At 33.9% G+C, this 25,896-nt stretch overlaps 1 protein-coding gene across 2 annotated transcripts in view; it reads left to right on the top strand.

The window, feature by feature from the left end:
• LOC111515911 (uncharacterized) overlaps positions 1 to 25,896 on the top strand; it is a 60,907-nt gene that overhangs the window by 32,035 nt on the left and 2,976 nt on the right. For both annotated transcript variants that reach the window (XM_074176732.1, XM_074176694.1), the window contains exons 3-6: positions 17,839 to 18,020; positions 18,165 to 18,303; positions 20,541 to 21,105; positions 23,642 to 24,055. In XM_074176732.1, coding sequence (XP_074032833.1) covers positions 17,839 to 18,020; positions 18,165 to 18,303; positions 20,541 to 21,105; positions 23,642 to 24,055 — 1,300 coding nt within the window. The remainder of the gene's footprint in view (positions 1 to 17,838; positions 18,021 to 18,164; positions 18,304 to 20,540; positions 21,106 to 23,641; positions 24,056 to 25,896) is intronic.

The raw sequence follows: 25,896 nt of genomic DNA, 5'->3' as shown, positions 1-25,896 counted from the left end.
TTCTTCTGTAGATGAAGATAAGAAAAAGATAGGCATCACGAAACAGTTGTTCAGTGTCTTTTCAAAAAGGTGCAGGAACAACAGTTTAATCTTATCAATGAAACATCAACGCTGTACGTTTCATTAGTACAGTCGGTTATTGGAAAAATATCATCACTATCAATTTAATGATATAGATATAAAATACTTTGTCTAATTTCCACTTACTTAATGTATTGATATTAATACGACCAAGGTTTCGGTTTTCACACCATTCTCAAGTATTTTAACACTGCTGACATAAGAGAAATATCGGAGTATAGGTATATATCCGAGAGTAGGTACCTACATTCATTAGATTTTTTGTCTAAACCAACGTGTTTCCGGAGCCGTACTTCGAAATTTCTACCGGTTTGGCCTGTATATACTGCAAAGCATTCACTACATTCTAATCTATATATAATAATAATAATAATAATGAATTTATTCAGGCAAAGACATAAAATACACTGTTACAGGCACGAATAATATGTAAAATACATTGATACGATACATTGGTTACAATGATCCTAATTTATTTTGAACAAATTCAAGAAAGCCACAAAGGAAATCCTGTGCGTGGGTATACATATCTTCTCAACTTTGATTGCTCATAATCGTTTCAAAATCGATGGATTGATGCTGTACCTACCTATGTAATTGAAATAAATATAAATATGTATATATAAATGATGTAGAAATATGTTAATGAAATATGTTAATATAAGGTTTAATAATTATTGAAAAAAATAAGAAGAATAATATTACGTTTAATTGTGTCCTAATATTGAAAATAATGCAGATTTCTTCATTCTGTTACTAATCTAATCTATATATGCCAGATTTCTTCATTCTGTCACGTCTATTTTTGGATTAAATATGATTTTACCTAAATTATTATTACTTCTATTCTATTTTATATTATCTTCTATGTACGAACATCTACAAGAAACAAACCTCAAAATAAGTAATGAAAACCTCAAAATCTCACATACATGTAGTAAAGGAAGGAAAATCAATTTGTTGGAAGCAATGGAAATCAATAAGTTAATTAAAAACTCAAAATATAGTATATTATATATATATATATATATATATATATATATATATATATATATATATATATATATACAGTATATATATATATATATATATATATATATATATATATATATATATATATATATATATATATACTCCAATATTTCTCTTAGGTCGTAGTGTTAGAATACTTGAGAATGGTGTAAAAACCGAAACCTTGGTCGTATTAATGTCAATACATTAAATAAGTGGAAATTAGCCACATTTAATTGAAGATGAATTTCCACAAAATAAATAAGTCATCAATATCACAAATCATCACTATTATTGTTTTCGTTTTTAATTTCGGCCTCTTGAAACTGTTCATATTGGTGAGTTTTATTTGATTCACATAGTCACTTGTTTTGTCCCAGTACAGTTAGGGTATAATCACTGTCCTAATCATAATATCAAATTAAACCTGTCAATTTATATAGAAAAATTTACGAGGTTTGTTCCAAAATTAAGGTGAATTTTCATTTTTCTCAATTTTTATTTGGTCGTCTTCAAAGTACTCCCCCTCAGATACAATACACTCAATACAAAAGAAGTAACGACAGGACCGTAATTTAAAATTGTTGTCACTGATGATGGTAGTTATTTCAAATGAAACGCTATAAAAATATCAAATGTGATATACCCTTGGATTGTGAATTTATCGCTTTATCAATATCTATAATAAAAAAGACAGGTCCGAATTAAAAAAAAAGTTGATGGTGGCCATGTTGACACGAAACGTTTTATCGAATATTTATTATTACATCGTCATAGTACACTTCGAATACATCAACATTTCCTTTTCTATTTTGTTCATATTCTTCGAAATAACAATTCCATTCGAAAAAAACGAAAAACATCATTTTTGATTTTCCACGTATAACTGGAGAAGGGCGAGAGTCACCGTGAATTTTCTTTGACCATTGTATTGTTTCCGATGATAGTAACCTTCTTTACACCCTTCATATGTATGTATGTATGTTTGTTTGTAACTCTCTAGCTCGGGATATGTATTGACAGACTTATCGGCATTATTGCTTGATCTATTCGCGGGCAGATGGCGCTGTACGTAACTATCAATTATTGCTTGATTTGTTTCCGTGCAGATGGCGCTGTAGATAACTATCAATTATTGCTTGATCTGTTTGCGTACAGATGGCGCTGGAAGTAACTAGCAATTATTGCTTGAGCTATTCGCGGGTAGATGCCGCTATACGTAACTTTTTAGTTCGATGTTCTTCAAAAGCGTGTTTTTTAGTTCTTTCAAACTAAATTTATTCATTTAATCGTCTTCGTATCTGTTACGGTTTGGAATATAACAATGTTACCACATGATAAAAGAAACGACCTGTATTATTGTTTATTAAATTTTTGATAACCCTCTGACCAGTTACCCGAATCCGCCACTGCATTTCCACTAACTGACTTCAAACCCCTTTATTTCTGGTTCTAAAAGAACCCAAGGACATCACTCCTGATATCTGCGGCTTCCTTTCGAATCCCCCTGTACGAATCCTGCTAGCAGACTCTGTGGTTAATCGCCCGCGCTAGCCCACACGGATTAGGAAATAACTCAGTGCGCATGCTGCTCCTCTTTATTAAGGCTACAAATGATTAGGGAAATCATAACAATCATAGACGCATTGCTTGTGAAAAAAGTAGCGAGGTTTATTGTCGTGCGATGCAACGGAGTGCTTACAGGTGACATGTGATTGTTTCGGAGTGCAGGATAAACGCGCAGCAGGATGGTGTCCACCCTACATCAGGACACGAGGGTACCGAAAAACTATTTGCTGGAACTAGAGGTAAAGCAGTTTCAGGGAAAATGCGTGTGCGTTTATTTTAAAAGCGTGTTTATCGCATGTGTGGGTTTCAGATATGTTTTATGTTATCAGTGGAGGTTGTTAATGCCGACGTAACTGAAAAATTGTTGGTTATTAATATTGTTGAACATTTTTCAGTAATTTTTCTTTGGGGCTTCCCTTAGAAATCATTTTTCTTTGCTAAAACTGACGAAGACACGTTGGATACTGTCCTCAGTGGTTATAAAAATGATCAAGAAATAAACAATGTACCTTTATATGATCAGTCACTATCCATATAAATATGTTATTAATAATACAAAAGAGTGTTAATATAGACATTAATAATTATAGACATGAAATCACGTTAATTTTGCAGGGACATTCAAGAAAGTGAAATTAAATAGTTTAATTTTTGAACCAGAGTTCTGCTTGCACGTAAAAAATGATTTTTTGAGGAGAAATGTCACCATCAACAAAATAATGAAATAAGCATGGAACGTCAAAATTTGGAAAATTATCAAAATCCACTAGCAGAGAAATTTGTAACGATTAAGCTGTATAGTGACAAAGAACATCAATATTTGAAAAATCATCAAAATGCACTAGCATAAAACATCATTACAATTAGTCTTTATGGTGGCAATATAGAGACATTTGCTAGAACATCAAAATTTGAAAAAATCACCAAAATACACTTACAGAAAACTGTATAACTTATAGGCTTTATGGCAACTGAATAAAGACGTTAGCATAGACCTTCAATATTTGAAAAATCATCAAAATGCACTAGCATAAAACATCATTACAATTAGGTTCTGTGGCGGCAATATGAAGATATTGGCATAGAACATTATTATTTGAAAAATCACCAAAATACACCAACAGAAAACTGTATAACTATTAGGCTGTATAGCGTCTAAATAAAGACGTTGGCACAGACCATCAATATTTGAAAAATCATCAAAAGGCACTAGCATGAAACATTACAATTAGGCTCTATGGTGGCAATATGAAGACATTGGCATAGAACATCATTATTTCAAAAATCACCAATATACACTAACAGAAAACTGTATAACTGTCAGGCTGTATGACGACTAAATGAAGACGTTGGCATAGACCATCAATATTTGAAAAATCATCAAAATGCACTTGCATAAAACATCATCACGATTAGGATAAATTTACTGAACAACTCTTTACTGAAATTTATAGTTCATCTTTAAAATTCAATGGAATATTAAATGAAAGAGTATATACCTTTGTAGTTGCCACAGTTTGAACAATTTTATCTCTACCATCATATGCAAGTTTATTTGTTAGATGTGGCTCAATTTGAAGGCAACTGAAAAGGGCTTTGAAAAGGTATCTTTTATTTTTGAAGTATACCAACTGGTATATTCTTGGCTCAGAAGACTCAAGAATGAAAATTGAGTGATTGGTACACATTAATTTGTTTATGGGGTCTAATAGATAAAATTGAATAATGGAAACTAATCCTTTACTGCAATAGTCTCAGTTCTAGGCTAGCCCCGCGAACGGGACAAACAAGAAAGCAATGTATCACTGCCCGTACTGGTTTGTCTTATCAAATAACGTCTTCCTGTCCCGGACAATCGAACGAAAGTTGCGTCACCGAAAGAGCCATCCTGAGTGGTATATTATGTTTCGTTACAAGTTCACAAACTAAGCTTTTTCATGTGGGTGGTGAAGCCATATAAGGAAATACCCGAAAACGGACAGAGTAGTTTATAGACGAATAATGAATATATACTTCCGAAAACATCAAAAAGTAATGGCATGAAACTATATTATTGAGTGTTTTTATTTATAAAAACATACATTTTCTGTAATGGGTGTTTTTTAAGGATAAAAGACAAGCCCTACGTGAAAATCCTTAAGGCGTTTCAAGAGCGGTGCCATCTCTAGAGATTAAATTCATTTGGAAAAATGTCCTCAGGAAGTTTATTCCAAATAAACGCTGTTCTCCAAATGAAAGCGTTCTCAAACAGTGAAGTTCGAGATGTACTGAGTTGAACCTCAAAACGATGATATGTACCGCTCTTGGTGAAAGTATCTATAAAAGAGAGACAAATCTCCAACCTTACTTCGATCTTCGATCTTCCAGACTATCCAGGTTACACGTGAGGTTCGTGTCTCCAATCAGACGGGTTAGTCTAGTTCACATGTACTTTTTTCTGTAACATTTTTCAGCCCTGTCCAAAAATTACGACGTTAGTCGTTTTTGCTTTTCGTAGACTAATATAAGGTTGTTTCAAATGTTTTGTTCGTTTAATGTTGTGTTTTTGTAGCTCCACATCTCAATTATAGTCTAGTTCACATGTACTTTTTTTGTAACATTTTTCAGCCCTGTCAAAAAATTACGACCAAGGTGTCATTCGATTCGTATTTTTGCCTAGAAAGTTTAAGGAAAGGTCCGAAAACGCGCCGATAAAAATTACAAAAGTTATAAACAATTAAGTGAAAAAAAAATGGGGCTTTAGTTTTTTTTTAATATCTCGAAAAATTTTCAAAATTTTGGAAATTTGAAAAAATATTTGAAAAGATCCATGAATTTGCGTAAAAAAAGTCCCGGCTCCCGAAACTGTATCTCGATTATTTATAATTTTTACAGAGCCCTGAAAATAGAGCCAAAAGCGGGTAGTCTGGCTTCCGCGCCCCTATCGTCAATCTGGCATAAAAACAAAAAAAATTATTCAAACATATTAAATGTAAATATTAAGGAATGAAAAAGTTCATGTAATGTTGGGATACATCAATAAACAATAATCCGCAGTCAAAAAATTTTTATCCCAATTTTAACGTTAATTATAAATTTGTTAGTTAATAACTTTTTCTGAATTGAAAGTTGCTATAAAAATCCCTATAATTATTAAACTAAAACCCTGCCATTTTTTTTCCCTTTGGTGAAGTTATCCTTAATAGGCAAAAAAATAGATTACCGTTGCCAATTTTCTAGCAGATATGTTTTCAGTGTGTTTGAAAGTATACAGTTGCTTTGAAGCCTTCACATATGCAGGAAGATTATTGTAAATTTTTAGGCCAATGTATTCTGGCCCAGAATAAGTCACTTTTAATTTCGCAATTGGCACATGGAACACTCTACCTAATTCTAAAGTCTACATGAGCATATCAGATACTAAATGACAGCTGTATTCAATACGGTTTTGATTTAATGAAGAAACTTCAGGAAATGTAGATATCAGATGTTGGCAATGACTATTCCAATTTAGGAATTCATCTAGATAAATATTAAATAATATAAATATTGAATTGGCGATTTTCAATTTTTTTCTGTCGATTGTCAATACGAATAATCTGAGTTATATCTGTTAAACTGCATACTTGATTTAATGCTCTTGAACATTCAAAGCTTATTCCCTGATACAAATGCGCAGCATTTTGTTTTCTGAAATAGATTAACAGAATATGTTTTATCATTTAATATATGATAAGTGAAATTGATGAGTCTATTATGGTTCATTTCCTCTGAGAATTTTATCACAGTCTCGTTTCTGTATGTACAACTGTTGAACATATTTCCCATGGCATACTTCGACAGTTGACTAATACTTGAGTAATACATAATCGGAAGAGTTTAGAGGAACGGTAGGATATTCCTGATTTTTTCAAACAATGTTGAGAACATTCAAATACTTCATAAAATACAGGGTGACCAAACGAAACACAAACAGCCGTTATCAGACACTCCGTTAACATTATCAAAGGTATCATGGTCATTTGATGTTTCAACAGAACAGTAACTATGCCTTGATAGTGTGTCGGTATTTACTTATACTAACATTTTTCACGACAGTATATTGGAAGTGACAGTAACGAATGGTCTCCACGATCACCATATTTGTTACCTCTTGAATAATTTCTTCATGAAATACAGGGTGATCATTTTTACTAGGAATACTTGCACAAATATGATATGTTATCGATATAAGCCCTGATTATAAGTTTGCATTTTAGTGACAATACTTTTTTTAATGTGTAGTTTGCAAAATGCACCCATAAGTTAAAGAGAGATGAAACAAGTAAAAAAAAACGAAAAATAATTGATAATTGGGGGCCTCCACTTCTTCGTTACTCAGGGGCCTCCAGAGTCCCAAATCCGGCCCTGCATACATCTATGAAATTTGTGTATACGTATTTGTAAATGATGGAATCGCCGATACTTTATGAAAATGAACACTTTATTGTGAGATTTTTACTGAACAGTTTTACAAAAACGCAACACGTGTTTCGTTATATTCTTCAGGCGTGTCTATACTGACTAACTAAAATCTACATATCCAATGCTTCCTATTTTAGAATTTGAAATACCTGAATATTAATTAGAAACCCTAATAAATTATTGTTTCAACGATATTACATACATAATTCATACGTCTCAAATTATTTTTTGTTCACTCTTCAACATATATGAAGTATGTTCAGAAAATAACGGGAATTTTCAGGTTTTATGTGTTTCGAGAGTCCGATTGTCAATTTTTTTATTACCAACAAACAAAGAATGTGTATCAAATTTTGCATGAGAAATTGATTGAAATGTAAAAAAGTGGGTAAAATGTTCACAAAAGCCTGTGAAGAGTTTATTATGAGAAACGAGAGTTTACGAATGGTATAATCGTTTCCAAAAATGGCCGTAAAGACGTTGAAGATGACGATCTCAGCACAGCAATAACCGATGGAAACGTGGAAAAAAGGAAAGAATGAACGATCGCCAAATTACATTCAGAGATGTCGCTGCACGCGATGAAACGCCTAGCATCAAAATGTGCTACGAAACAGCGGCGATTGAAAGTTGCTCAGGAGTCACTATTTAATCAAAGTCAACGACGATATATAGATATAGATATGTGACGTCGAAACTAAGACTCAATTTCCCTAGTGGGTGCATTCTGGCTGGCCAAGACCCTGAAGCCTCGATTTCTATCCAGAAAAAGCCAGGATTCATGGAAAAACAATTCATGGTTTTTGCACCAGGATAATGCACCTGCTCACACTTCTTTGCATGTCCCTGAATCTTTAGCCGAAAACAATAGTGTAACGATGCTCCAGCCTCCATATTCGCCAGACATAGCCCCGTGTGACTTTTTTCTATTTCCAAAAATAGCTAGCATTGGAATAAACGCTGGCATAGGTGCATAATATCTAATGGTGTCTATTTTGAAGGCGGCAACAATAATATAGACGAAATTTCCCATCATTTTCTCAACTTACCTCATAAATGATGTAGTAGGAAATACATTTCTTTTCGTTCACATATTTCTTCGAATCGAACAAAACCTTATCGTTATAGACAGTGATTGGTTCATTAAACCCCGATACGGTTAATGAACAATGGAAATAATGAATTTGTTGAAGCTACAACTTGTTGGGTAAGCACGGCAGGACATTAATTTCTGATGTGGGTTAATTACTTTTTCATAACACCCTTCTAATTAATATGGTTTTAACGTGATCGTTAGACGTGCAAATACCTATTGTTAACTTGTTTTGCAAAACAATAATAACGTTGTAAACATGATTTAGATCTGACGATAGGGTTAACGTCAGTATTTCAAAATAATTGATGGAGAATGCGGAATGTTGCGGTTTTTATTAATGGATTCTTTATACTCATGTATATGAGTATACGGAAATCTGAGCCTTCTTGCTGTCACAATAATTATTCGCGTGCTGAAAAAGCATGTGAACATCGATCTGAATACTCAACTACAAATATAATGTAAGATTCATTAGGCCAATGGTTTGGGCCTGTTTTGATTTTTCTTGTCTATCATAATTTCCCCGGGTCTTAGAAGATGTATGTATCTACTGTTTCATTTCGACCACAAAACTTCTTAACATTAATCGGATAAATGTAACTTTCTAATGATACGATAATATTTATTTTGCATCTCCTCTCTGGATATTACTGAAGTTTTTTCCCAACACCAAATTGTTATTTTTAACACCTCGACACGTGTTTCGATCACCAAGTGATCATCTTCAAAGAGGAAGATTAAAACTAGAAACTGATGCGAGCTAACTCTATGCTATAAAGGTAACCCATTCAGGTAAACCATCCAGGCGTACCAACCATATGCCTGGATGGTATCTCAGTTTCTAGTTTTAATCTTCCTCTTTGAATTGAAACACGTGTCGATTTGGTGTTGGGAAAAACTCCAGTAATATTCATTACTACACAAAGGTTCCAAACAGTGCATCATAAGTCTCCTTTCTGGCATGGTTTTTTTAAAAAATAACTCAGAATTATTATAATGTTGTACTTATTTCCACAACCCAAACTTTCCAGTGTAGATTTTTCATAGACCTACTTTTTTCAAAGGCATTCAAAGAAACTATAATAACAAAATAAGTAATTACGTTTCGAACCTTTTCTATAGGATCTTCCAACACAATACATAGACATATACTTTATTGTCCAAGAAAATACAATCTTATTGACAAAGCTTGTTAAAAAGTTTGGTATATACTCAGCAATGCAAACTTTCAAAGGCCTCTTAGTTTCACCGATGTATGATTATCGACACTCGCAAGGTATCCGGTAAATGCAATTTTTGGAATCGCTGTCCGCGTTTGGTGGCCTGGTTTTCGTGAGGCTGCTACGGATAGTGTTCCCAGATCTGAAGCAGGTCCTTATGTTATACTTGGACCCAATCCTTCTTACCCTTTCCGATAATCCTCTGATGTAGGGAAGTACAAGTACTGGTTGTGGCGGCTTCTCTTCCTTGTGGAGCTGTTGCTGTCTCCTAGCTAAAGCCTGTTCTACCATCACTCTGGAGTAACCATTTCCGTTGAAGGTCATTTTTGATGATGCCTAGTTCCTTTTCGAGACCTTCCTTTATATTACAGAGCCCGAATGCACGGTCTAGTACAGTCTTGATGATTCCTCTCTTAGTCGATTGATGGTGGTTGGATTTCTGGTTCAGATACTGTCCTGTGTGAGTGGGTTTTCGATATACAGATGTTTCCCATTTAGTGTCGGTCCTCTTCACCAATACGTCTAAGAATGGCAATTCGTTGTAGACTTCCTTCTCCATTGTGAAAGTGATGAAAAGACTTACGTTGTTGATGTGCTTCAGGAAAGTGTCTAGTTCTGCATTCCCATGGTTCCACATTAAGAAGATGTCGTCTACATATCTCAACCAGACTCGGGGCATCTTCAATGGCCAGACTTTCAAACCACTCCATATATATATATTGGCTATAACCGGTGAAAGTGGCGATTCCATTGGCAGTCCCTTATCTTGCATAAAGAATTCGTCCTTCAGTTGGAAATAGCAGTTTCGTGCACAGCATCCTAGTAATTCCATGATTACTTGTATGGATAAGTTTGTTCTATATTTCAGGTCCCCATCTTCGGGGACCTGAAAGATGGAATAAACTTACCGATACAAACAAACAAAAAATCTGACAGCGGTCGGAAAAACTTTCATTACATGTATTGGCTGCTGTTTTTTGGTCAAACAATCAAAATGGCCGAACTTTGCATCCTGTACTTTTATTCTGCCTCGAAGTCACCATCGCACTCTAAATTACTATTAACTTTTAAATTTACAAACACTTTCAGTCTGTTTATTGTTACTATAAATCACAATGAAACAACAAATATTTGACGTCTCACTGAGGCGAAGAGTTGAACGAAGAAGTAAATACTGTCTGGCAAGAATAAACAGAAAGATGTGTACTAAGAAGGTGTAAATCATGTTAGTTTGGGAACATCTGAGCAGATTACAAAAGAGTAATCGTTTTTGAGGAAAATGTCTAGTCGATAATCTCTTATAGTTTCTTATTTGAATAAATATAGTTTGTAAAACTAAAAAATACGCTTTTAAAGGACATCGAACTGAAAAGTTAAAAATATATTTTTTAAATAAGCTTAAAACAATAACGAACGAAAAGCAGTAGTATTATTGTGAGAGAAAAAGCAATGATGTCGATATATCAAAGAGGTTAAGTACAGCGCCATCTGCCCGCGAATAGATCAAGCAATAATATCAATAATTCTGTCCCGAGTTTAAGAGTTGCAAACAATCAAACAAACATACATACATACGTTCAAGTGAAGCTGATAAAAGCGTGTTAATTAAAATAATAACAAAAATTTAAAAAAAGGGCGGAGAAATTATACAGAAACTTAACGTTTCGGAGGTTAAAAACCGACACCGTTTTCATAATTGGAAAATTCCAAATATATTCGCTGTTTTTTCTTCGCTTATTCGCTTCAATTCCTCGACAGATGTCAAAGGGATTTTTTAAGTCAACAATTTGAGTAAAAATATTTAAAATCGAGCTGATGAGGATATGAAACTAAATTAATTTGCCCGAAACCTAGATCCACTTTGAAATTGTGAAAAAAATTTGTAAATGAAATTTTATATGTATAATTTTTCATTATTTGCGTCGTGTAAAGTTTTTCATGAATGAAGTATATTTGCTTACAACTTTCATTGCGAGCACGAAAAGAGTAGAAAGAAATTTCTTTTCAATTCAATGTTCATAAAGGAAAGGGAAATAGTTTTTTCAATGTTTTTTTTCTAATTTGTATTGTACTGAAACAGTCTACACATTTTCAATGAACGATCAAATGAATTCACTACCAAAACATTCCAACTCACTGATTATATAAATCCTAATTTTAATTGGGAAGTAGCTTGTCTTTCACCGTGAAGCATCCAAATATTTATAATAAAGACAACGATCTTTTGTTAAGTCATTCGATAGATAATTGTAAGCAACAAAAGAGAGTAATATTCAAATTGCGATATCTTATTGTTACTAAGAGAAGTGAAAATGAAACTTGGACTTCACAATTGACCTGATGTGTACTAGCATGAAATTAAATTAGAAAGCAAAAGTTTTATTGCAAAAACAGAATACAAATTGCATATCGTCGAGTATAATTACACACCAGAGACATAACATTGGATTGGGACGAAAATAAACGTAATTAAAATTTTTCCAGAACTCCGATTTCAGTAATAATCTTCAATTTGAGAGGTACTTTCAATTTCACAATGGCTACACTGATTTGAGTATGGGGGAATACCTACCTTATTCATTCATCAAATGTATCCTGCGTATTTAATGAATAATAATAATAATAATAAATGTCTTTATTTCCACATTCCACGTACATTGAGGCACAGTTATAATATGATGAGAAAAAAAAACAAAGATGTATGACAGGAAATCGCAAGGGGAAGTTTACCAATTGGGGTTCTACAACTTAAACCTTGTTGTAGTAAGGCTTATATTATTATTATTATTATTATTTTTTAAATTACATTAATTGTTGCATCAACCTCGAGGGTCTACTTAACGTAAGTCTGTCTAATCCTAAACTAAACTTAAACTTTTTGGGTAACTCATTATTTTCTTATTCAACAATCAACTGTTTGACCAAGCACAAATAAAGAAAAAAAATAGAGAATATACAAGGGAGAAAAAATAGGAGATGAATAAAATTATAGGGAGTTGTTCTGTAAATATGTTTCGAGTTCTTTTTTGAATTTTATCATATTATATTGTTTGAATTCAGGAGGTATCGCATTGTATAATTTATACATATTAAACTGGAAGTTTATTTCGAAGAGGGAGGTTCTGTGTGCAGGACAATTGAGCAGGTTTTTATTCCCGATGTTAAGATTGTGGATATCATTTCTGAACATTATTTTCTCATGAAGATAAGTTGGGCTTTTAGACAATAGAATTTTGTGAAACAGACACAGGGCATGGAACTTGAATCTTTCTCTCATTGAAAGCCATTTCAACTCTTTGAGTTTGTGAGAGACATTCAGGTATATTTTCAATACAAGCCTAAAAAGACCACTGGTTCAGATGACATTCCAGCTTTCATCCTAAAAGATTGTGCACTTGTGCTTGCTCGTTCTCTATCTATACTAATTAATATCTGCTTAAGATCGGCTACAATCCCAAGGATCTGGAAATCATCAAAAGTCTGTCCATTTTCAAGAAAGGAGATAGACGAGATATTTCAAATTATCGGCCTATCTCTATTATTTGCAACTTTGCAAAGGTTTTTGAGATTCTGCTGGAGCGAGTTATATATCGGCATGTTAGTTGCAATACAAGTGTAAACCAAAACGGTTTTATGAAATATCGTTCAACGGTCACCAATCTTCTGACTGTAACCCAACATATTGCTGAATCTATTGACATTAGGGCCCAAACTGATGTTATTTACACAGACTTTTCTAGGCCTTCGACAGGCTCGACCATGGCATTCTACTGAACAAACTAGTAGCCTTTGGATTATCTCCATCCTTAATCGCACTCTGTCAGTCCTATCTACGGGATCGAAAACAATATGCTCAGCTCAATGGTTTCAAATCTACCGAATATAGTGCTTCTTACGGTGTTCCACAAGGTTCAAATCTGGGGCCGTTGCTCTTCAATATATTCATTAATGATATTGCAGATGTTATAGATGTGTATTTCCTTTTATATGGCGATGATCTAAAACTATACTGCCTCGTTGAGAACATAGATGATTGTGTGAACCTCTCAGCAAACGTAGGGCGGGTTGTAGAATAGTGTTATGGAAATAACTTGTCGCTGAACCCGGATAAATGTAAGTTCATGTCCTACAGTTTGAAAACGAATATCTTGATCTTTGATTATTCAATAGAAAACGTTTCCTTGGTGAGACCAGAAACATTTACTGATTTTGGCGTCACATTTGACACTGCACTATCATTTAATAGGCATATCGATAATGTTGTAACCTCCTCCTGTCGTTTGTACGGATTAATTGCACGTAACAGTAGTGATTTCAAAGAAACTTCGACCTTAAAAACTTTATTCTATGCTTTCATAAGATCAAAGTGAGAATACGCGTCAGTTGTGTGGAGCCCCTTCTATCAATATCACATTGATAGAATAGAAGCAATTCTACGACGATTTTTAAAACAGCTTAGCCTGAAAACCGATGCCATTTATCCTCCAATAGGAACAACCCACTCTGAATTGCTACAAAAGCATAGCTTTTGCAGTCTCGAAAAAAGGCGTCAATATTATAGTGTTGCACTAACCTATAAAATTATCAAAAGCATAGTTGACTGCCCAACATTACTGGAAAAGTTTAATATTTGCATTCCTAGACACTGTTCCAGACACCCGAGTACTTTCTGTATAAAAACATCTCGCACAAATGTTCTGGAGAAATCTCCGATCCATATCATGTGTAAAGTGACAAATTCTGTTAGCGATAATTTAGATATATTTAGTTGCAAATTGTCAAATATAAAATCCCACTTCCTAAAATAATTGTTTTGTCACCTATAATAAATATAAAAGGTGTAGTCTTTATAGTCACTTGTTTGTATTGTTTGTAGACTTTACAGTCACTTGTTTGTGATGTATTTATTATAATCTGTTATTTCCGGCTCTGTAATTGGGCTATGTCCGTAGAATATTGTATTACAAATAAATAAATAAATAAATACACAACTTAGAGCATACAAGTGGAACAATCTGCTATACAGGGTAGTGAAAATCGAATAGATGTATGAGAATCTCGGCAATGGCAAGAGTTACAGACAAAGTCAAATGGGGACTAAGTTGTGATTCTAAAAAATCTAAGTTTTTATTTTCAGGAAACAAAATATTATTCGATTTGTTTTTACTTGCTTATAACATAATCGAATAATAACATCATAACTTTTGCCCTTTGTCATTGCAACTGTCAAATGTTCGTAATAAAAATGTACTAAAGAAAGTTATTTACAGGGTGTTGCATTCCTTGGGTCACCCCCGTTCAAGAATAATGTTTAAATACAGTTCTGTAATTTTCATCTACAGTTCTGTACTTTCCATATTTTTCAAAACTTTCAGGCTCATTTGTTTTAAGGTGATTGACAATGTTTCATGATGAATTACATTAGTTCGAACTTCCATTATCTAATATTATTTAAAATGATTTGCAATCCCTGAAAAAACCAATACAAATGAAAAATGAAAGGAATAGCTGAAAATAACAATGATGTCATGATGATTGTCATTATTAAGACAAAAGACTCAGTTTTCGCGAAATATAAACGGTACAAAACGAGTGATAATTGAAACACCTATAAGGGTTTGAGAAACATGGTGACAGCTGCTATACGGAAAGAAAAAAAAGCCTACTTGAATTTCATTAAAAATCAACAAAACGCTAAACATCTATGGGACACATTACACTTATTTGACATTGACAATCGTAAAGACAGGAAAGATATTCCCGAACATCTTTCTAATCCAAATGAAATAAACAATCACTTTATTACTTCGGTCACTCAAATTGCGACTGAACCTTCGGATACTCTTCTTAACTTCTGCAAAACAACGAAATTTCAAGAAAATTTAACTTTTAAACTCCATCAAATCAATATGGATGATATTAACATGATAGTCAACTCCATAAAAATGAATGCTACCGGATCAGATAAGATATCTATCAAAATGATCAAAATATGTGTCCCTTACTTAACTCCAGTTCTTACATATTTAGTCAACAAATGCCTTGAAACCAGTATCTTCCCGGAACTATGGAAACAATCTGTTATTTTTCCTATAAACAAAATTTCTAAACCTTTGATACCAAATAATTTGAGGCTTATAAATATAGTACCGACAATATCAAAAATTGTAGAAAAGGCAGCCTATAGTCAGATATACTCTTACGTCTCTGATAATAACATCCTGCCTGAACACCAATCTGGTTTTCTGAAAAATCACAGTGCATCTAGTAGTGCTCTGTTGACAATGACCGACGATATTTTTTCAGCCACCGATAATATGAAAAGGTCACTCTTTTCTTGTCTCTCGATTACAGTAAGGCTTTCAACACCATGAATCACGATCTGATGTGCGCTAAACTTGGTTATTTTGGTTTCAGTATGGAGGCATGTGACTTTATTAGTTCATTTTTAAAAAATAGAAAGCAACGTGTTGTGATAAAGGGTAGTCAGTCTGATAATATGAATATATGTCATGGAGCCCCGCAAGGTTCAATTCTCACCCCGCTACTCTTTATTATCTACACATCTGACTTCCCCAAGCTCCTTAAGTTATTCAACATTCATACATATGCAGACGACACTAACTTGTACTACTCCGATAAAGTAAATCAGCTTATTGATCACGAAACATCGCTCAATAATGATATAAAAAATCTTTTTCAGATTTCGCAGCAACACTGTCTGAACCTTAATCCTAGTAAATCATCTTTAATAATTTTTGGAAAAGCCAAAGATCGTGGAAGGGCCATAGATAATGTCGATTTGTATGTTGATGGACATTCTGTGGATCTAACTGACAAAGTAAAATGTTTAGGACTTCATATAGACTACAACCTCAGATTTGTTCATCAAGTCAATACTCTCATTCAAAGGTCGTACGGTACTCTGAAACATTTGTATTCAAATAGACGCTATCTTAGTAGGTCTCTCAAAATTACCCTTTCAGACATACTGATTCTATCTATGTTTAATTATTGCGATGTCGTCTATGGTCCTTGTATCGATTCCATAACTTCTGCAAGAATTCAGAAAATACAGAACGCCTGCATTAGACTAATATTCAGCTTGAATTACAGATATCATTTGACCCCTTTCATCAATCAACTTAATTGGTTAAAAATGCAATACAGAAGAGAATTGCATTTCGCTTGTTTCATTCACAAACTGATAAAAACACAACAACCCACTTATTTGGGAAATAAACTCCTTCCCAGACATCATATACACTCAAGAAAACAGTGATCCAAACAACATAAACATTTGAATTTAACCTTACTATTGTCCTGAAGTTGCCATTTAATGTTTGTAATGTTTCTTTCTTTTTCAAACGTGGTTGAGTGGAAGAATAGCGCTTTGCTAAACTCCGCCACGTAAAATAAAGACCATTTATTATTATTATTATTATATTAAGCAAAGAAAACCCTGAAATGAAATTACAGTGAAATAAAATAAAAGTAAAAAATGGAACAATTGAACAAAAATGAAAAATAAAAAAATTATTAGATTCCAAGCCAAATTTTTTCACGACGTTTCGATTGTTAGTATCAACAGTCATCTTCGGGTGATGACGCATATGAAGGAATACAAGCTAGTGTAGTTCATGACCTTGGAGTAACAATATCGTTAGACTTATCGTGGAGTGTACTTAGAGGAAAAATTTTTGAAAAATTAAATTTTGGACCGCTTGTTTCGTCCTCTAAATATAGTTCCGTTGTAAAATTCACAAGTGAGAAAAAAAAATGAAGCATTTCTAATAAGCCAGTCGTCAGAATTTTTCTATCCACTTCATGAGGAATTTATTGTGTAGAAAATACTTATTGTTTGGAATATGTTCCATGTTCACTTGGTTTGAAAACCATAAAAAACTATAATTTCGTTATTTCGTCATATCGCTACCGTTATTATCTTAATTGTTATGAATTATATTCCCCACTGAATCGTGCCAAGGTTGTTCATCATAGGAAAGTGTAGAAAATTAATCAAATGACGATAACAACAATTTATCGAGATTATGGCAGTTTTGCTAATTAACTTTCACAGGAAACTAGGAAATAATTCGTTAATCGTATTCTCGCTGACTAATTACGTGTTGATTATCGGTGATACTGACGGAAGGGGGGGACTGGGATGAAAATTGAACACGCAAAAGAAAATATACAGTGGAGGTTACTTTCCTAATAGATTTATTATCAACGTTTAAAAAAATTCTGTTTTTGTTAGATACTGTATTGTATTGTACTGTTTTTTTATTTCTCTATTCCTACGAGTGAAATTTCCAATTTTTTTACTTGCCGAAACAAATAATGTTGTCACTGAAAAAGAAAGTTGTTTCGAATGATAACAGTCCTGAAAATAAAGGTTTTAATTTTTTTTTTTAGGAAGTTCTGAGAAACCTTCAGATGACCAAAGATGAACCGCTTCCACGTGGTGTCGGGCCATTTCCTAGGGCGGATGATACTCATTTTCTCTCTGCCGATGTTCAAATCAGATCGAATCGTAATGGAAGTACTCAAAGACAGTCCAAAACAATGGATTTCGATGTTCCCCGAAGATCTCCAAGGTATGTTAAAAATGCTACAATAACGAAATTAATCATTTGTTAAAACTGCCTTTGTTGGTTCTGTGTCATTTCAAGAATAGATTTTTTTTATATCTCTTGAAACCGATGCTACCAATAAGTGTACTACAATAATTTTTTTTATAGTAAATCTCAAGAGTTTGACGTTAAGGGAGTTACAAAGGTTCACTTACCATCATCGAATATCCAATTGAAACTGGATAAGAATGAGTATATCAAATACCAGAATAATACCATTTTCATTGCCAACGATTCTCTAGGAAAGGTAAGTGTTTTTTTCTTCGAAAACCAGAACAACATACTTTTCTTTGTTTGAACTTCGTGTTTCAAGTGATCATCTTCAAGAGGAAGATTAATCTTCCTCTTGAAGATAATCAAGAGGAAGATGAATCTTCCTCTTGAAAAGGTGATCAAGAGGAAGATTATTCTTCCTCTTGAAGATGATTACTTGGTGATCACACTAAACCGTTATTTTCAACACCTAGACACGTGTTTCAAGAGAAAGATTAATCTTCCTCTTGAAGATGATCAAGAGGAAGATTGAAGATGATTACTTGGTGATCACACCAAACCGTTATTTTCAATACTTAGACACGTGTTTCAAGTGATCATCTTCAAGAGGAATATTAATCTTCCTCTTGAAGATGATCACTTGGTGATCACACCAAACCGTTATTTTCAACACCTAGACACGTGTTTCAAGTGATCATCTTCAAGGGGAAGATTAATCTTCCTCTTGAAAAGATGATCAAGAGGAAGATTAATCTTTCTCTTGAAAAGATGATCAAGAGGAAGATTATTCTTCCTCTTGAAGATGATTATTTGGTGATCACACCAAGCCGTTATTTTTAACACCTAGACACGTGTTTCAAGTGATCATCTTCAAGAGGAATATTAATCTTCTTCTTGAAGATGATCATTTGGTGATTACACCAAACCGTTATTTTCAACACCTAGACACGTGTTTCAAGTGATCATCGTCAAGGGGAAGATTAATCTTCCTCTTGAAAAGATGATCAAGAGTAAGATTATTCTTCCTCTTGAAGATGATTATTTGGTGATCACACCAAGCCGTTATTTTTAACACATAGACACGTGTTTCGAATGATCATCTTCAAGAGGAAGATTGAAGATGATTACTTGGTGATCACACTAAACCGTTATTTTCAACACCTAGACACGTGTTTCAAGTGATCATCTTCAAAAAGAATATTAATCTTCCTCTTGAAGATGATTATTTGGTGATCACGCCAAACCGTTATTTTCAACACCTAGACACGTGTTTCGAATGATCATCTTCAAGAGGAAGATTGAAGATGATTACTTGGTGATCACACCAAACCGTTATTTTCAACACCTAGACACGTGTTTCAAGTGATCATCTTCAAGAGGAAGATTATTCTTCCTCTTGAAGATGATCACTTGGTGATTGAAACACGTATCGAAGTGTTAAAAAAATAATGGTTTGGCTTTGAGATAAAACTCCAGTAATATTCATTACTACACCAAAGGTTCCAAACAGTGCATCACAAATATTCCGCAGATGTTAACACTGTTGCCGGATTTCAGATACCAGTCAGTGAGACTTTCCTTTTGCACTAATTTGCAAAATCAAGCCAAATAATCTGATATCAATTGACAGTGCTACCAACGAGGTGAGCCTGAGGTTATAGCACTGTACTTGTGATGCACTGTTTGGAAGCTTAGGTGTAGTAATGAATATTACTGGGTTCTATCCCAACGCCAAACCGTTATTTTCAACACCTCGACACGTGTTTCAATCACCAAGTGATCATCTTTAAGAGGAATATTAAACCAGAGCTAATGGTTGATCTTCCTTACATGTGTTTCAATCACCAAGTGATCATCTTCAAGAGGAATATTAAACCAGAGCTCATGGTTAATCCTCCTTACATATGTTTCAATCACCATGTGATCATCTTCAAGAAGAAGATTAAACCAGAGCTCATGGTTAATCCTTACAAGTGTTTCAATCACCAAGTGATCATCTTCATCTTCAAGAGGAAGATTAAACCAGAGCTCATGGTTAATCCTCCTTACATGTGTTTCAATCACCAAGTGATCATCTTCAAGAGGAAGATTAAACATGTAAGGAAGATTAACCATGGTTTAATCTTCTTCTGGAAGATTATCACTTTGTGATTGAAACACGTGTCGAGGTGTTAAAAGTAACGGTTTGGTGATAGGATTGAACTGTAGTAATATTCATTTATAGCACTGAAAAAGTGGGAACATCTGTTCTTATTGTTTTTCATTGACTTCCAATTATCATCGTTTGTTACCTCAAAATTCAAAAAATTATCAGAGACACTGTGGTCGAAGCGTCTCGAAAGCTGTCATTTAAACCGACTGAATAGTATAAACGAATAGTTATTATATTCTTCCTTCAATTATTTCAAATATATCCAGGACAGGTAGATTTGTATTAGCCAACCGTTTCAATGAGTATTATTTTTAATTAAACAATTGTATATATTTCAGTTGGAACCACTGAAATCTTCGGTCATCCTGAAATCGATGAAGAGTTTGAACAAAAGAGAAGTTGAGTTACGAGATTCCAACAATCAAGTATATCTCCTCATCTTCGACTCATCAAAGGATTCGAAACATTTCATGGAAAATGAAAAAGTCAGTAACCTTTTAGACAACAAAACCACTTTGTCTAAGACACTCTTGCGTCTGCTAGGAAAACGATCCAGCCGTGAGGTGCTGGAGAAGAAAGGGATCTACCAGAACGAGCCTATTTTCGGCAACACGCTGAGGAATATATTCAGTTTAGGAAATGAAGTGCCTACATTCATAACGAAAACCATGGAACTCATAGAGAGTGACGAGAACGTTACGAGTTTGGGTCTGTACAGAACTTGTGGAAATCTGGCTACAATCCAGAAAATTCGGTTGGAGGTAGATAAAGGAAATTTGAACATTTTGGATGCGTATTCCAAAGATCCGGATGTACTCACTGGGGCTTTGAAGCTGTTTTTCAGAGAGTTGAAAGAGCCTCTAATGTCTTGCCAGACTTGTGATAATCTGTTGGGAATAATGAGTGAGTTTATATGAAATATGTGTTTATGTTTTATAAATCAATATGTAGAAAGATGTCATTTTCAGTACTTTTTGATGAGAAAGAAAATAGTCAATATGTTTTGAATTCCAGGGATGACTACCTACTGCGCCAATAAGAACAATCATAAATAACTCGCTTTCTGCAAATTGATTTCTACCCCAAAAATGATTGTATTGATTAATGTCATCGCTCTCACTTGATAAATGTATTAAGATCATTCAATATCTAAATATTAAACGAGTATGACTGCACTATACTAAAACCAATAATGATTGAGAGTAGAAGTAAGTCCAGTTGACAGCAAATCGGGGGCGTGCTTATTAATTTTTGAGAGGGTTAATAATGAAAGAAAAATTCTTAGTACAATTAGTTAAAATATTCATACACATTTTTTATTTATTTCATTAAAACTTTGCAATATCGTAATTTACCTAATCGTTGTAGTCAGGGGTACTAGAAAATACAAATTACAAATTTTTGATAATAGAATATAATATAAATGTAAATGTACAAATTTTCGTCTAATCTTCAACCTCAGATTCGTCACTGTTGCTACCGCTATCATCAAAGTGAATTATGATTGGTTCAATATTGTGTTCAATACGGTTGTCTACGTCCCACATTTTTTGCTCCTCTTTTGAAACATGCTGCATGCATTTCTTCCAGTCTTCTGCAGAAACAGTTCGAATAGCTTCTTGTAGGTGATGTTGCACGTCCACTAATTTAAATGTTCTGTTTTCTCGTGCGACATATCCTTTTACTTGCGCCCAGATTAATTCTATTGGGTTTAATTCGCAGTGGTATGGTGGTAACCTTAAAACTGTAATTCCACGACTTAACGCCATTTCATCCACTGCGAATTTTTTATATTTGTCTGTGTGTAATTTTGTTAGCTGAAGTAGTTCTGCCTTTAAACTATCTTTGTTATATTGGATGTTCTTATTAATTAACCATTCTTGAATTGCTGCTTTTTTCCATGATTGTTTCGGTAATGGTTCTAAATGTCGACTATGGGATGGGGCATTGTCCATGACGATGACAGACCCAGGTTCCACAAGTTGAATGATGCCTTCAAACCATTTTTCAAACACTTCCGCATTCATCTCTTCATGATAGTCGCCTGTTTTCTTAGATTTAAATATTAATTCACCATTTGGTAAAAATCCACTGTCGCTTCCTATATGCGTAACTATCAGACGACTACCTTTTCCAGATGGCTGTTTTAACCCAACTGACAAACCTTCAATAAAGGCTTGTCGTGCACTTGTTATATTACCATCCTGCCATACTTTTTTGACCGTATGTCCTTGGTTAACCCATGTCTCGTCCATGAAGTACAATTTTTTTTTGAACTTCCGAAATTCGTCAATTTTTCTTAGATAGTTTCTTCTCCATGCTATTATTTCTTGACGTTCAATGAGAATGCTTTTCCTGTCAACTTTTCCGTACGTAAATTTCATTTCGTGTACAAGTTTCCTAAAAGTTTCTTTACCCATTTTTGGGACCAATTCATGATCGCTAAGTGCCTCCAGAACTGTTTGTAGTGCAGCTCATTTATGAAAAAGAAACTGTGACTAGTTCTGCGTATACTGGTTTTGGCTTCTTCATCAACTGTGATTTTTTTTCGTCCGCTACTAGTTTTTGGCGTTTGTACGTCCCCATGAATTTCTGCTTCTCTTAGTATTTTGTAAATCGATGATTTTGGTACACCGGTATAATCAGAGCACATATCAACTAATTTATCTTTTGTAATTGTGGAACTTAATGATGTAGAAATGCCCGGTTGGATATTCGCATGTACACACGTAGAATTACAGCACATATGCACAAAGTCATCTTTTGGTGGCTGATGATCTCTTTCAAGACAGTGAATGACTCGCAGTACAATTTGTTTTTCTCTTACTGACCGTGACTCCGACCGTTTTACCTTTTTCGACGTGGAAGACCCGACCATGTCTCCCATTTTTTGAGTAGTTTGAGAACGGTGTAGAAATATAATTATGTAACGCTTAAACACTTAGTAGCACTATTATTTTCACCAATTTTTATCACAACACGTCGATTGCTGACTAACTAAAACTGTAAAACGTACAATTCACGCTGTATAATTCACAAACCAATTATACGCTCATGGCTGCAAGTACATTAGTGAGAACTTCAACGATGAGATGGAAGTTACGGTAAAGTGACAAAGACAGAAATATCGTTGCGTACAGCGTTGCCATTAGTTGTAATAAATATCTAACACTATACAGAAAATAATGAATTTTAACTGATCAGTAATCAGGAAATGTATAAGTATTACTCATTACAAGCTCATTACTGATTTTTGTCATAAGTAATACCTTTTAATCGTACTAGTATTGTGTATTATCTATAATTTGCCACAACCTACAACTCTACTGCTTACTATATTTTGATTCTGCTATAAACTGGTAACGTAAAATTTAGATATGACAACGCGCTTTACTCTCAATCATTATTGGTTTTACTATAATAATAATATGAATTTTAGGAAATGACAAAAATTATTCAAGTAAAGAGAAGTTGATGATTCGGACCATTTTGAGCCACCTACCTGAAGCCAACTCGGCCACTCTCTCCATATTGTTGAAACATCTCGTGGAAGTAGTCAAGTACAAGGATCAAAATAAAATGGACTCTTACAACTTAGCCACCTGTTGGGGGCCTACCGTAATATTCGCTACCGAATTCTCGGACAGCGCAAAGGACCTCGTTACCCAGTCAGCGGAAGCGACGAGACTATTCGATTCTTTATTGACTTATTACACAATGTATCCGGAAGAACTGGATTTCCAAAAGAGAAAACATGATTTTTTGGATTCCAACAAGAGTATGTTGCAACGGGAAGACTCTAAAGACAGCATTCACAGTTCGGACAGCAACGGCTCTAAGCTACAAAAGAAAAGTAAGAGTTTTGAATTACTGATTTGTTTCGAGCAAGAGGTTACACGTTGATTATACAGTGTGTTTCAAAAAGTTTGCACCGGATGGGAAACGTTTTTAGTAAATTTCATTCTTGATAAAAATTGGTGCATTGCCGGATTTGAGTTGTCAAAATTCTGAATTTCCCAACGGTGTGCAGGGGAGAACAAAAAAATAGAAATTTTGTCAAGAGTAAACTATCCTTATCTTCGACATTATTGAAACAGTTTATTTAGAAAAGTTGTTTGAAATTGAAAACAATATTCAGATTTGAAATCACAGCCACCTACGTAACGAAACAAAAAAATCCACTTTTTTATAGTTCTAACCTCATAGAGAGTACTAGTACTACTTACAGATTTGTATTACTTGATAGTTTAGCATTAATTAATTCAGTCAATTATTTCTTGTCATCGATCCCAGAGTATATCAATCAATCAATCAATTTATTCATTGTAAATGAAACATTACAACGTCGTTATTTCCTTAGTATTGAAATTAAAATACATATACACAGAGATGCACAGATCAAAATAAAATAAATATATACAAAATTATCATGCACATGTAAACCTACAAGAGATGTAGTACATGTATTATTCATTTATAAAATCTTCTATTGAATAGAAACATTTTTCTATTAGGACATTTTTTGCAAAGTCTGGAATTTTATTATAATGCACTGGGAATGGTGAGGATTCTATGTTGATGAAAAGCCTCTTTGCAGCTATTTTTTTTTTTGCTGAACAAATATTTTGTTTGAATCAGAACTTGTGCCCCACAAAAGGATTCCGTAAGTTGCTATGCTGTGAAAGTTTGAAAAATAGGTTATTTTAGCCGCTTGATGTGTTGAAATTGTTTTCATTCTCCTTATACAATATATTGCTGAATTAAGCTTCTTACTCATTTTGCTTATTTGTACCTTCCAATTTAGTTTTGAGTCCAGATGTATTCCAAGGAATTTTAGTGATTTTTCCTCTGTATTGTTTTTGCTTGACATCATTGGCCTTTGAGTTTTTTCTTTGTTTAGCAGGAGTATATTTGCCGTAAACCAAATATCTGCTTCGGCTAGAACTTGCTCTGTCTGTTGTCTTATGTCACCTTCATCTTTGCCTTTAACTAGAAAAGTTGTATCATCTGCATATGCACTTGATGCATAAACCTTGATATTTTCGAGAAGATCGTTTGTGTAGATGATAAACAGAATTGGCCCTAAAATAGAACCTTGGGGCACTCCTTGAATTACCGGAATTGTCTGAGATAGTGAATTTTTCCACCATGTCGATTGGAAACGATTTGACAGGTATGACTTGAGCAGTTTATACGAAATTCCTCTTACTCCATAATATGATAATTTCTCTAACAGTATTTCATGGTCAACAGTATCGAAAACTTTACTCAAGTCACAGCTTAATATCTGGGAGCCCTCTTGATTATCAATGGCATCTATGATTTTTTGAATAATCTCTATCATTGCTGTCATTGTAGATTTTCCTTGCTGATATCCATGCTGAGAGCTGTTGAAAAATGCTGAACTGTCAAAGAACTGGACTAATCTCTTTTTGATTACCATTTCGAAAATCTTTGATATTACTGGTAGAATTGAAATGGGTCTAAAGTTATTTGGAATATCTTCCCCATTTTTAAAAACTGGTATAACTTTTGCATGATTTAGTTCATCTGGAAACACCCCTTCGTTTATGCATTTATTGATTATTATATAATATATTATATAATCATCAACACAACTCAGAGCCAAGCTCTCATTGTCGAACAGGGAGTTCCCCAAGGCTCAATTTTTGGACCTTTGTTATTTTTAATATA

Source organism: Leptinotarsa decemlineata, unplaced genomic scaffold, assembly GCF_025532065.1.
Source record: "Leptinotarsa decemlineata unplaced genomic scaffold, Ldec_3_MD MMD2_P_RNA_scaffold_1, whole genome shotgun sequence".
Lineage (NCBI taxonomy): Eukaryota > Metazoa > Arthropoda > Insecta > Coleoptera > Chrysomelidae > Leptinotarsa > Leptinotarsa decemlineata.
This window is presented reverse-complemented; position numbering and strand designations above follow the sequence as displayed.